Source organism: Salvelinus fontinalis, chromosome 10, assembly GCF_029448725.1.
Source record: "Salvelinus fontinalis isolate EN_2023a chromosome 10, ASM2944872v1, whole genome shotgun sequence".
Classification (NCBI taxonomy): domain Eukaryota; kingdom Metazoa; phylum Chordata; class Actinopteri; order Salmoniformes; family Salmonidae; genus Salvelinus; species Salvelinus fontinalis.
Window position 1 is genome coordinate 36,211,605 of NC_074674.1, and position 14,182 is coordinate 36,225,786.

The following is a 14,182-nucleotide window of genomic DNA, read 5'->3' on the forward strand; positions in this document are numbered from 1 at the left end:
GGGTTTGTAAACTATTTTTAAACTGTTTAAACCTTTTAGATGTAAAGTCCCTTGTTTAGGGGTCTCACGTGGTTCTGGTAGCGGTTCCGACTGACCTTTTTGCTTATAAATGGATCTATGGGCACCGTAGGTCAGAATTGGGGTAGCCCTGGTAGCATTAGTCCTGGTTCCCACGGACGCAGTAGTATATTTAGACCGCCTGTGAGAGGTAGGATGTGAAATCTAAGTAGCACATTCAGAGATAAAATAATTCATAGATTAAACAAAAAACACTTTGTTTAATATGAGATGAAAGGCAAGTTCTTAACGAGTTCAGGAAGCCAAGCTAGAGCTATGTGTGACGTTCAGTTGTGGGAGCAGATGTTTTGATCAAGAGAGCACATTTTCTCTAACACTAAACATACACATATGTATTTTAGAGTTATAAGGAATCTTATAGTGGTTTAATAATTTTATTATGCTATTTAGAAAACACATGTCAATTCAAGCCGTATCCATACAGTTGTGTTGAATAGGAAATACGTCATAAAATATTTCGTAGTTTCATATTTGTACTGTGTACTTGAGCTTGTGTTCTCAAAAGTGACTACACCTCGGCAATGTATAACTATTTTTACCAGAAAGGTGAGATTTTGACCTTTCTTGGAGTATGCAGCATTACTAGTTATTGTTTGTTTATGGTCCTCTCATAATAAATATTTACTTTCAGGGATTACGTAGATGACATTTTAGATTACATGTATTAATAGATTGTGATGATCATCCAGATTTGATCAGAAATTAAAACATATTGTATTAAGATCAAGGGTGTGGGGTTTCCACATCACTAAGGTCATTAACAAAACAGGCACCAGTAGCACAATTAGAATGCAAAGGGTAAGTTTATTAGGGATTTTCGTACACAGGGAAAGAAGGGGGAATTCACCAATCACCTAACAGTCCACAAGCCGTTCCCTTTGTCAGTTCCGTTTTCCAGGGGTAATCCGCACACTCGGGTCATCAGCCAATCCGGTCCGGTACACAAGGGGGTTAGTCCGACAGTCCAGGTCACAACGTGTAATCTCACAGATAGTAATCTGTCTTCATAATGCTCTATGTTCTCTCGTACCCTGCCTCGTTGTGAATGTTGCTTCCCCCTTTTATCCCGAAACACTCGCTGGCTTAACGAGTTAGTCTTTCTTCGTTGGGGCAGGAAGTCCAAATAAGGCCCAGGGGTGGAGCCAACGGACTACCCAGATATCTCCCCTCAATCACCACTCCTCTCACCTCTCCCTGCCCGCTGCCACAATATTTATGAAATATCTGTACCTACTTTAAGACCCTAGCCTTGATGAGTGTGTTACTATGTCTCTGAAGTGGGATTGTGGATAGGGTGTTCGTCTTGGGTCAGGTGACTCGGGTTAAAGCCCCCCTCAGGGCAATACTGTCCCCCCATTCATTACAGTACTAAACGGTACACTAAACCATCCATACACACTAAAACGTCCATTGACAACTTTACAAAGGGTATCTTATGCTTTGATGTTCTCTTTTGCTCTCCTCTTTGTTCTAGGAGCCAGACCCAAAATTACCAAGAGAAACAGTATGGACAGTGTCGAACTGTGGAAGTACTCGTCAGATAAGGTAAAAACAGTCATTTTGTTGATTCCATGAGATTTCGTTTTCTCACCTAATTTCTGACATTTTATAAAATGACAACATACACATGTAAAATCAATGAAAATCCAATGGTATCCCTGCAGAATGGAGACAGCCAGGAACTGGACAGTATATCCCGGAGATCCAAGAGTAAGCAGTCTCAGCCAAGTAGAGGGAAGGGCTACCCCGACAGCCAGTCCTCAGAGGAGAGGCAGTGGTTTGACTCCCCTGTGGACGCTGATGAAGTCACAGTCCAAGTCCCGCCTCCGGTGAGTAGCCATATCTTAATTTTCAATATTTATTTAACCATTATTTAACTAGGCAAGTCAGTTAAGAACAAATTCTTATTTACAATGACAGCCATACCCGGACGACGCTAGGCCAATTGTGCGCCGCCCTATGGGACTCCCAATCACGGCCAAATGTGATGCAGCCTGGATTCCAACCAGGGACTGCAGTGATGCCTGTTGCAACTAAGTTCTGAAAACGTAGTTAACCAGAAAATATTATTTTCCATCCACGCAACCAATGTTTATCTGAGTAGATTTAAATTTCCTAGTTTGCCCACTCGTTGACATACAGTACTTCGGAAAGTATTCAGACCCCTTGACTTTTTCCACATTTTGCTACGTGGAAGAATGGGAGAAACTCCCCAAATACAGGTGTGCCAAGCTTGTAGCGTCATACCAAAGAAGACTCAGGGCTGCAATTGCTGCCAAAGGTGCTACAACAAAGTACTGAGTAAAGGGCCTCATTCTAAAATGTATTAAATAAAAAAAGAATTAGCAAATGTATTTAAAAAAACAAACAGAAATACCTTGTTTACATAGGGATTCAGACCTTTTGCTATGAGATTCGAAATTAAGCTCAGGTGCATCATTTTTCCATTGATCATCCTTGAGATGTTTCTACAACTTGATTGGAGTCCAACTGTAGTAAATTCAATTGATTGGACATAATTTGGAAAGGCAAATACCAGTCTATATAAGGTCCCACAGTTGACAGAGCATGTCAGAGCAAAAACCAAGCTATGAGGTCGAAGGAATTGCTCGTAGAGCTCCAAGACAGGATTGTTTTGTGGCACAGATCTAAGAAGGGTAGCAAAACAATTCTGCAGCATTGAAGGAACAAGAACAAGAACATAGTGGCCTCCATCATTCTTAAATGGAATACGTTTGGAACCACCAAGTCTCTTCCTAGAGCTGGTCGCCTGGCCACACTGAGCAATCGGGGGAGTTCCTCTGTGGCGATGGGAGAACCTTCCAGAAGGACAACCATCTCTGCAGCATTCTACCAATCAGGCCTTTATGGTAGAGTGGCCAGACGGAAGCCACTCCTCAGTATAAGGCACATGACAGCCTGCTTGGAGTTTTCCAAAAGGCACCTAAAGACTCTCAGACCATGGAAACAAGATTCTCTGGTCTGATGAAACCAAGATTGAACTCTTTGGCCTGAATGCCAAGCGCCACGTCTGGAGGAAACCTGGCACCATTCATACGGGGAAGCAAGGTGGTGGCATCATCATGCTGTGGTGATGTTTTTCAGTGGCAGGGACTGGGAGACTAGTCAGGATCGAGGGGAAAGACGAACGGAGCAAAGTACAGAGACTTCCTTGCTGAATACCTGCTCCAGAGCGCTCAGGACCTCAGACTGGGGAGAACGTATACCTTCCAACAGGACAACAACCCTAAGTACACAGCCAAGACAACACAGGAGTGGCTTCGGGACAAGTCTCTGAATGTCCTTGAGTGGCCCAGCCCGAGCCCGGACTTGAACCCGACCAAACATCTCTACAGAGACCTGAAAATAGCTGGGGCGCAACGCTCCCCATCCAACCTGAAAGATCTTGAAAGGATCTGCAGAGAAGAATGGGAGAAACTCCCCAAATACAGGTGTGCCAAGCTTGTAGCGTCATACCAAAGAAGACTCAGGGCTGTAATTGCTGCCAAAGGTGCTACAACAAAGTACTGAGTAAAGGGTCTGAATGCTTATGTAAATTTGATATTTCCTTTTATTATTTTTTATATATATGCAAAATATTATATAAACCTGTTTTTGCCTTGTCATTATGTGTAAATGAGGGGAAAAAAACTACTTAATCCATTTTAGAAAAAGGTTGTAACGTAACAAAATGTGGAAAAAGTTAAGGGGTCTGAATACTTTCTGAATGCACTGTATAACTTCACTTCCTCATTATATCCCTGCATAACAACAACATGCACCTGGTGTTTACTAGTCATGTTCATTTAATTGATCTTCATTTATTTAATTGATCTCTTCATGTGGAGAATATACCAGAGGAAATTAGAATTGTCAAACTCATCCCTATGTCAGCTCCACTAAAAGGCATCAGTTACAAAGACTATTGTTTTCAATGTGTAGCCTAGCTCTATAATGGGTTTAGAGACAAAATGGCTTGAAGTGTGTTAGCTTTAGGAGACGGTAGCGATAGCACCTCTGAGTAGCTTGTATCTCCTTAAAGCCCTAATTAAATCTGACACTTTCCTCCTAGTATCAAAGTGTTTTACTGAAAGGCATTATCTGCCGATTCTAGCTTCAGTTTCCTCTCTGCATTTCAGGAATGGCAGCCTTTAAAAAAATCAACGGTAGCCAACCTGACGGATAAAATGAAATAAATGTGATTAGCGCACTAAAGCTGGTGGTCAGCAAGACGCTTCTGAAGCCTGTAGGGTCCTTGCATCTTTGCACCTTTAGTCTGAGACTTACATCATGATTATAGGGGCAAGGGAAAGTGCCATAGGTGAGACATGATGTGATTTAATGAGGGTTAATGGACAATCTAGATCTCCAGGTTAATTCCTGGTAGAGACAGGAGTGCTGTGTCTGATGGCGTCAGAAGAAATCAGCATCCAGGAATAACACAAAGTAAACCTGCAGGCCTTTCTGACTGCTCTAGATTGTTCACAACAATATTCCTTTGTGCTTCCGTTATCCTTAGGACATCCTCGGCCAGCGTCAGCCAAAGCGGTTGTGCTTTGCTGTCACTTGGCATCTGAGGCGGCCAACCATGCGTCCCGGTTCTGTGATGCTGTTAATTGTTGCAATCAGTGGCTTGCCATGGAAAAGAGCGAGGATGCCATTGTATGAAGGAAGCCTGTTATTTAATGACTGACTAAAATAGCGGTTGTGCAATTGGGGGTTGACATGGAGACAAAGTGGACTTCCTCTGGCTAATCTTTCTCGTTTCCAGAAATAAGGTCAATAAAAATGATATTTGAACTTTGGTCTATTTTTTTCACACCAGGTCACACGAGTTGAAAGGGTCTGTGTTAGTCTTTGGTCTTTCTCTGGATTTTGTTTTTGGTTGGTTCTGTTTGGGTGTGGCGCACACAGATTAGAATACTTTTATTTGGTGGAGTTTAACGGTGGTTGGTATCCAATATGTTGCTTTACCACCCCCAACTGAACTATAGTATAAATTCATTACACTTTGTGAAACAAAATGGGAAATGAAGAAAAAAAAGAAATATACACTGCTCAAAAAAATAAAGGGAACACTTAAACAACACAATGTAACTCCAAGTCAATCACACTTCTGTGAAATCAAACTGTCCACTTAGGAAGCAACACTGATTGACAATAAATTTCACATGCTATTGTGCAAATGGAATAGACAAAGGTGGAAATTATAGGCAATTAGCAAGACACCCCCCAAAACAGGAGTGATTCTGCAGGTGGTGACCACAGACCACTTCTCAGTTCCTATGCTTCCTGGCTGATGTTTTGGTCACTTTTGAATGCTGGCGGTGCTCTCACTCTAGTGGTAGCGTGAGACGGAGTCTACAACCCACACAAGTGGCTCAGGTAGTGCAGTTCATCCAGGATGGCACATCAATGCGAACTGTGGCAAAAAGGTTTGCTGTGTCTGTCAGCGTAGTGTCCAGAGCATGGAGGCCCTACCAGGAGACAGGCCAGTACATCAGGAGACGTGGAGGAGGCCGTAGGAGGGCAACAACCCAGCAGCAGGACCGCTACCTCCGCCTTAGTGCAAGGAGGTGCACTGCCAGAGCCCTGCAAAATGACCTCCAGCAGTACATATATATATATATATATATATATATATATATATATATATATATATATATATATATATATATATATATATATATATATATATATATATATATATATATATATATGTATGTATGTATGTATGTATGTATGTGTGTGTACAGTCGTGGCCAAAAGTTTTGAATGACACAAATATTAATTTCCACAAAGTTTGCTGCTTCAGTGTCTTTAGATATTTTTGTCAGATGTTACTATGGAATACTGAAGTATAATTACAAGCATTTCATAAGTGTCAAAGGCTTTTATTGACAATTACATGAAGTTGATGCAAAGAGTCAATATTTGCAGTGTTGACCCTTCTTTTTCAAGACCTCTGCAATCGACCTTGGCATGCTGTCAATTAACTTCTGGGCCACATCCTGACTGTTGGCAGCCGACTCTTGCATAATCAATGCTTGGAGTTTGTAAGAATTTGTGGGGTTTTGTTTGTCCACCCGCCTCTTGAAGATTGACCACAAGTTCTCAATGGGATTAAGGTCTGGGGAGTTTCCTGGCCATGGACTCAAAATATCGATGTTTTGTTCCCCGAGCCACTAGTTATCACTTTTGCCTTATGGCAGGGTGCTCCATCATGCTGGAAAAGGCATTGTTTGTCACCAAACTGTTCCTGGATGGTTGGGAGAAGTTGCTCTCTGAGGATGTGTTGGTACCATTCTTTATTCATGGCTGTGCTCTTAGGTAAAATTGTGAGTGAGCCTTGGCTGAGAAGCAACCCCACACATGAATGGTCTCAGGATGCTTTACTGATGGCATGACACAAGACTGATGGTAGTGCTCACCTTGTCTTCTCCGGACAAGCTTTTTTCCTGATGCCCCAACAATCGGAACGGGGATTCATCAGAGAAAATGACTTTACTCCAGTCCTCAGAATTCCAATCCCTGTACCTTTTTCAGATTATCAGTCCCGATCCCGCAGCTGAATTAACTTTAGGAGACAGTCCTGGCGCTTGCTGGACTTTCTTGGGTGCCCTGAAGCCTTCTTCACAACAATTGAACCGCTCATCTTGAAGTTCTTGATGATCCGATAAATGGTTGATTTAGGTGCAATCTTACTGGCAACAATGTCGTTTTATGTGAAGCCCTTTTTGTGCAAAGCGATGATGACGGCACTTGTTTCCTTTCAAGGTAACCATGGTTGACAGAGGAAGAAAAATGATTCCAAGCACCACCCTCCTTTTGAAGCTTCCAGTCTGTTATTCGAACTCAATCAGCATGACAGCGTGATCTCCAGCCTTGTCCTCGTCAACACTCACACCTGTGTTAACGAGAGAATCACTGACATGATGTCAGCTGGTCCTTTTGTGGCAGGGCTGAAATGCAGTGGAAATGTTTTTTGAGGATTCAGGTCATTTGCATGGCAAAGAGGGACTTTGCAATTAATTGCAATTCATTTGATCACTCTTCATAACATTCTGGAGTATATGCAAATTGCCATCATACAAACTGAGGCAGCAGACTTTGTGAAAATTAATATTTGTGTCATTCTCAAAACTTTTGGCCATGACTGTATATCCTTTTTTTTTTTTTTACCCTACCCTCATTAAAACCCACCACCTTATTCCACTGCTTTATCCCTGTTTGATTCTACCCCAGGCCTGAGAGGACTGGACACTACACACTACCACTAACTGTAACTCTTCTGAAGTGAAATTTCATATCCCCAAGTACTTTTCTGCAGCTACCACCACAACATCTATTTTCTGTGACTTATGTTCCATCTCTGCGGTACAGTTGATAGCCATTGCTATGAACGCTAAGAAGCCAACCTTACTGAAAGTTCTGGAACAGATCTACTATTCACAGGGATCCACTCAGAATCCCTCACCCTTGATCCACCCTCCTACATTCTTCACTGCATCAGAATACGACATCTTCTGCACTACTTTGACCCTGGCCACCTCAACCTGCCTCTCTGACCCTGGCCACCTCAACCTGCCTCTCTGACCCTGGTCACCTCAACCTGCCTCTCTGACCCTGGCCACCTCAACCTGCCTCTCTGATCCTGGCCACCTCAACCTGCCTCTCTGACCCTGGTCACCTCAACCTGCCTCTCTGATCCTGGCCACCTCAACCTGCCTCTCTGACCCTGGCCACCTCAACCTGCCTCTCTGACCCTGGTCACCTCAACCTGCCTCTCTGATCCTGGCCACCTCAACCTGCCTCTCTGATCCTGGCCACCTCAACCTACCTCTCTGATCCTGGCCACCTCAACCTGCCTCTCTGACCCTGGTCACCTCAACCTGCCTCTCTGACCCTGGCCACCTCAACCTGCCTCTCTGACCCTGGCCACCTCAACCTGCCTCTCTGACCCTGGCCACCTCAACCTGCCTCTCTGACCCTGGTCACGTCAACCTGCCTCTCTGATCCTGGCCACCTCAACCTGCCTCTCTGATCCTGGCCACCTCAACCTGCCTCTCTGATCCTGGTCACCTCAACCTGCCTCTCTGACCCTGGCCACCTCAACCTGCCTCTCTGTCCCTGTCCACCTCAACCTGCCTCTCTGATCCTGGCCACCTCAACCTGCCTCTCTGATCCTGGCCACCTCAACCTGCCTCTCTGATCCTGGCCACCTCAACCTGCCTCTCTGATCCTGGCCACCTCAACCTGCCTCTCTGACCCTGGCCACCTCAACCTGCCTCTCTGACCCTGGTCACCTCAACCTGCCTCTCTGACCCTGGTCACCTCAACCTGCCTCTCTGACCCTGGCCACCTCAACCTGCCTCTCTGACCCTGGCCACCTCAACCTGCCTCTCTGATCCTGGCCACCTCAACCTGCCTCTCTGATCCTGGCCACCTCAACCTGCCTCTCTGACCCTGGCCACCTCAACCTGCCTCTCTGACCCTGGCCACCTCAACCTGCCTCTCTGACCCTGGCCACCTCAACCTGCCTCTCTGACCCTGGCCACCTCAACCTGCCTCTCTCGTACCGGACAACTCTGATCCCCAGCAACATGGGCACCCATACAGTTCACAACGTTTTCCACTAAAACTACACATTCCTCTGTTCCATGTCTTCCTGCACAGTTCCCACATCTTGGGATCTCCCTCCTACACACTGCTGCAACATGCCCATAAACGTGACACCTGTAACACTGCAGTGGATTCGGCACAAAACCTCTAACATTACTTTGTCAGTTAAAGAACAGACTGCGTCACCTCTGTTTCACCACACTCACCACCGGATCTGCATCGCACCAAACAGCGAGCGTCACAAACACCAGGAATCGAGGGTTGCTGCCTACATTAATGAGCACAAGGTTATCATGCTTTAGACAGCTGCAGTCCTTGCAGATGAGTTTGTGTTGACATAAAAATACCTTCAAACAGGGCACAAAGTACTAATATCCTTACACAAAAAAACTATCCAGAGAAGTCATCTCTCACTACAAGGTTTGTCTTTTCCACCAGTACCCAGAGACAAGGATGGACAGAACTGGTTATCCGTATTTGCCAGTTTGGCATTACTGCCATTAGAAAAGCCATATTTGTCTCTGTGTCCTAAGTTGAAACAGAACATTTTGAGAGAAAAAGCTTTATCTTGTGGGAGCCCTCCAGCCCATTAAGTCTCTGGTTGGGACTGGTTTATCTCCTAAACAAGATCAGATTTGAATGAACCCTTTGTTTCAGAAGGGTTTGTATCTCTGCAGAGTGGTGTTGCTGTTAAACAGCCAATGAAGATACTGGGAGACACTGGGGCCGCCCAGTCCTTCATTTTGTTTGACACTTCAAGGCGTGGAGATGGGTTGCTTGTAAAATGTGGAACTCAAGTCTAATCTTGTTTCTGGTCGCGTGGTCATTGCAGTGAAGCCTACCCTACCTGTGAAGGGAGTCTTGTTGATTTTAGGCAATGATTTGGCTGGAGGGAAAGTTGTGCTGAATTCTGTTGTTTGTTAGGTGCTAGAGTAGAGGAACCTGATGGATTATCAGAGAAATACCCTAGAGTGTTCCTAGCTGGTGCTTTTACACGTGCTATGTCTAAGAAGATTGCTGAGAGCAAGTCTAGTTTTGAGGAGGATGTCAGTAGTCTCACCATGTTTGATCTGTCTGAAACATTTCTGTGAGCGGGACAGTGTGAGGTGGCGAGGAGAAGAGGGAGGGAGGTGGCGAGGGGGAGCGGGAGGTTGAGAGAGGGAGAGCGTGAGGTGGCGAGGGAGAGCAGGAGGAGGTGGCAAGGGAGGGAGGTGGCGAGGGTAAGAGGGAGGGAGGTGGCGAGGGTAAGAGGGAGGGAGGTGGCGAGGGTAAGAGGGAGAGAGAGAGGGAGGGAGGTGGCAAGGGAGAGAAAGGGGAGGTAGAGAGAGAGGGAGGGAGGTGGCAAGGGAGAGAAAGGGGAGGTAGAGAGGGAGATTGCGAGGGAGGGAGGTGGAGAGAGAGAGAACTGGCGAGGGAGGAAGTTGGCGAGGGAGAGAGAGGGAGATGGGCAGGTTGAGCGAGAGGTAGGTTGAGCGAGAGGGAGGGAGGTGGCGAGGGAGAGCGTGAGGTGGTGCGGGAGGTGGCGAGAGAGAGAGAGGGAGGGAGGTGGCGAGAGAGAGAGGGAGGGAGGTGGCGAGGGAGAGAGGTGGCGAGGGAGAGAGGTGGCGAGGGAGAGAGGTGGCGAGGGAGAGAGGTGGCGAGGGAGAGAGGTGGCGAGGGAGAGAGGTGGCGAGGGAGAGAGGTGGCGAGGGAGGGAGAGAGAGGGAAGGGTGGAAAGGAGGAGAGTGGTGGTGGAAAGGAGGAGAGTGGTGGGGGAAGAGAGAGCGAGAGAGATGGAGGTGGCAAGGGAAAGAGGGAAGGGTGGAAAGGAGGAGAGTGGTGGTGGAAAGGAGGAGAGTGGTGGGGGAAGAGAGGGGAGTGAGTCAGGCGTGTGGAGAGTGAGGGAAGGGGAGAGCACTCAGAGAGAGAGAGAAAGGGAAAGATCGGAAAGAGACGTGCTTGTGTGGTAAGTCACTTCATACTCTTTATCTAAATGATTGTTTGATGGATGATAGTTTTGCTATCTAACTAGTCTCTACGTTTTGGCTTGTGTTAGCCTAAATGTCTGTTTTTCTTGCTTTGCCAGAGAGTCAGACAGAATCCTTGGCAATTAAATGCGTTTATAATTCCCAGTAAAGCAACGTTTGAAGTGTAGTCTAATTTTGGTATGAAGTTTTTACAAAAGTTGCTGCTGAAAATGTGACCGCCTATAGCAACATCACGGTTGTATCGTACTACTGAACATTCTAGTCTTGACCTGATTCTGGATATCTTGTTCACTGTGAGTTGCCCTTTATCTATATCACGCTGTAGGTTTTCAATTATCAATGCAAATGTTTAGTCAATCTAATTTGCTACCAGAACGTAATGGGATTGTATGTTATGTGTATCCAGTTCTATTTGTTAGGTGATAATGCTTGGTGTTGATTGTGCCATTATGGTATGACATCCAGGGGGATAATGACACCATCAGCCATTACTGATGATGTGTCCTATGGTTTACTGCCTTTGATGTCTACCGTTAACCTGCCAAGGCATTTATCATCAACATGGAGGCAGGATCACACACTTCTTCAATGCAGAGAATCATGTTAATTTATCCTGAGGGTGGAAATTGGAGATTGCTTTAATGTAGTACTGGGATGTTGGTGCTGGATAATTTATGTGTACTGTATAAAGAGCTTGTGTTATGTTTGACCGATGTAAATAGTGATGAATAATCATATTTACATTGGAATTAGCTCGTTATAACAGTATACATTATTTGTAACATATTCATCAACATATTAACACTGAGGTGTTGATAGCTTTGAAAGGTCTAGTTTCGTTATTCATGTTAAATTTTAAGTGGGCAAGAATGGAGGTTTATTTTTACATTATGTCAGGTGACGGATTGAGCAACCTTGAAGATCTAGGCCAAGGTATATACCCTAGGTGGGCATTCTCAGCACTGAGGGACATAATTGGTCAGATTGTGAGAACACTGTTATGCTGTTAGGGGTGCGTACTGGTGGCAGAAAAGTCAGACACAGGAGAGCAAAAACTGTGTTTCCAAACGGTGCAGTTTAATAATAAAAACCCACTGGAAAACAGAACAATCAAATAATGGGTACATAACCCGACGCACACCAGGACAGACGTGCACAAGCACTTCCAATAAACAATCACCGACAAGGACATGAAGGGGAACAGAGGGTTAAATACACAACCCGTAATTGATGGGATTGGAACCAGGTGTGATGGAAGACAAGACAAAACCAATGGAAAATGAAAAGAGGATCAGCGATGGCTAGAAGGTCGGTGACTTCGACCGCCGAACGCCGCCCGAACAAGGAGAGGGACCAACTTCGGCGGAAGTCGTGACATATGTGCTATTCCAGGCAGTATCAAAGGCATTCTGTGTCCAAAGTGCTATGAAAAGGTTAAGAACAACTCAAACAACAACAACTTGATTTTTAATGCTACACACAGATCACCAACATGATGTAGAGGAAGTGCTGGAACAAGTACTCAATTGTCATAGTTGAGTAAAAGCAAAGATACCTTTAATAGAAAATGGCTCAAGTAAAAGTCAAAGTCACGCTACTTGAGTAAAAGTCTAAATGTTTTTGGTTAAGTATCAAAAGTAAATGGAACTGCTAAAATATACTTAAGTATTAAAAGTAAAAAAACATTTAACATTCCTGCTATTAAGCAAACCAGACAGAAGAATTTTCCAGGGGGCACACTCTAACACAGACATAATTTACAAATGAAGCATTTGTGTTTAATGAGTCCAAGTACAGATGCAGTAGGGATGACCAGCAGTGTTTTCTTGATAAGTGTGTGAATTGGACCATTTTCCTGTCAGAATGTAACGAGTACTTTTGGGTGTCAGGGAATAGGAGTATAGGATTAGGAGTAAAAACTACATTATTTTTTTTAGGAATGTAGTAAAGTAAAAGTTGTCAATAAACATAAACTCAGCAAAAAAAGAAACGTCCTTCACTGTCAACTGCATTTATTTTCAGCAAACTTAAAATTAGTAATTTTTTGTATAAACATAAGATTCAACAACTGAGACATAAACTGAACAAGTTCCACAGACATGTGACTAACAGAAATTAAATTATGTGTCCCTGAACAAAGGGGGGGGGGGGTCGAAATCAATAGTAACAGTCAGTATCTGGTGTGGCCACCAGCTGCATTAAGTACTGCAGTGCATCTCCTCCTCATGGACTGTACCAGATTTGCCCGTTCTTGCTGTGAGATGTTACCCCACACTTCCACCAAGGCACCTGCAAGTTCCTGGACATTTCTGGGGGGGGATGGCCCTCACCCTCCGATCCAACAGGTCCCAGACGTGCTCAATGGGATTGAGATCCGGGCTCTTCGGTGGCCATGGCAGAACACTGACATTCCTGTCTTGCAGGAAATCACGGACAGAACGAGCAGTATGGCTGATGGCATTGTCATGCTGGAGGGTCATGTCAGGATGAGCCTGCAGGAAGGTTACCACATGAGGGAGGAGGATGTCTTCCCTGTAATGCACAGCGTTGAGATTGCCTGCAATGACAACAAGCTCAGTCCGATGATGCTGTGACACACCGCCCCAAACCATGACGGACCCTCCACCTCCAAATCGATTCCGCTCCAGGGTACAGGCCTCGGTGTAACGCTCATTCCTTCGATGATAAACGCAAATCCGACCATCACCCATGGTGAGACAAAACCGTGACTCGTCAGTGAAGAGCACTTTTTACCAGTCCTGTCTGGCCCATCGACGGTGGGTTTGTGCCCATAGGCGACGTTGTTGCCGGTGATGTCTGGTGAGGACATGCCTTTACAACAGGCCTACAAGCCCTCAGTCCAGCCTCTCTCAGCCTATTGCGGACAGTTTGAGCACTGATGGAGGGATTGTGCGTTCCTGGTGTAACTCGGGCAGTTGTTGCCATCCTGTACCTGTCCCGCAGGTGTGATGTTTGGATGTACCGATCCTGTGCAGGTGTTGTTACACGTGGTCTGCCACTGCGAGGACGATCAGCTGTCCGTCCTGTCTCCCTGTAGCGCTGTCTTAGGCATTTCACAGTACGGACATTGCAATTTATTGCCCTGGCCACATCTGCAGTCCTTATGCCTCCTTGCAGCATGCCTAAGGCACACTCACACAGATGAGCAGGGACCCTGGGCATCTTTCTTTTGGTGTTTTTCAGAGTCAGTAGATAGGCCTCTTTAGTGTTCATATCTGTAACCTTAATTGCCTACATTATAAGCTGTTAGTGTCTTAACAACCGTTCCGCAGGTGCATGTTCATTAATTGTTGGGAAACCGTGTTTAAACCCTTTACAATGAAGATCTGTAAAGTTATTTTGATTTTTACGAATGATCTTCGAAAGACAGGGTCCTGAAAAAGGGACATTTCTTTTTTTGCTGAGTTTAGTAAAGTACAGTACAGATACACCAAAAAACTACTTAAGTAGTATTTTAAAGTATACTACTACTTAAGTAGTATTTTAAAGTATTT

The 14,182-nt window shown here is 45.0% G+C and overlaps 1 protein-coding gene across 1 annotated transcript in view; it reads left to right on the forward strand.

Annotated features, from left to right (window-relative positions):
* Positions 1-14,182, forward strand: part of LOC129864117 (G-protein-signaling modulator 1-like) — a 63,439-nt gene that overhangs the window by 43,310 nt on the left and 5,947 nt on the right. Inside the window, exons 10-11 of the mRNA XM_055936732.1 lie at positions 1,553-1,623; positions 1,743-1,907. Of these exons, the coding sequence (XP_055792707.1) occupies positions 1,553-1,623; positions 1,743-1,907 (236 nt within the window). The remainder of the gene's footprint in view (positions 1-1,552; positions 1,624-1,742; positions 1,908-14,182) is intronic.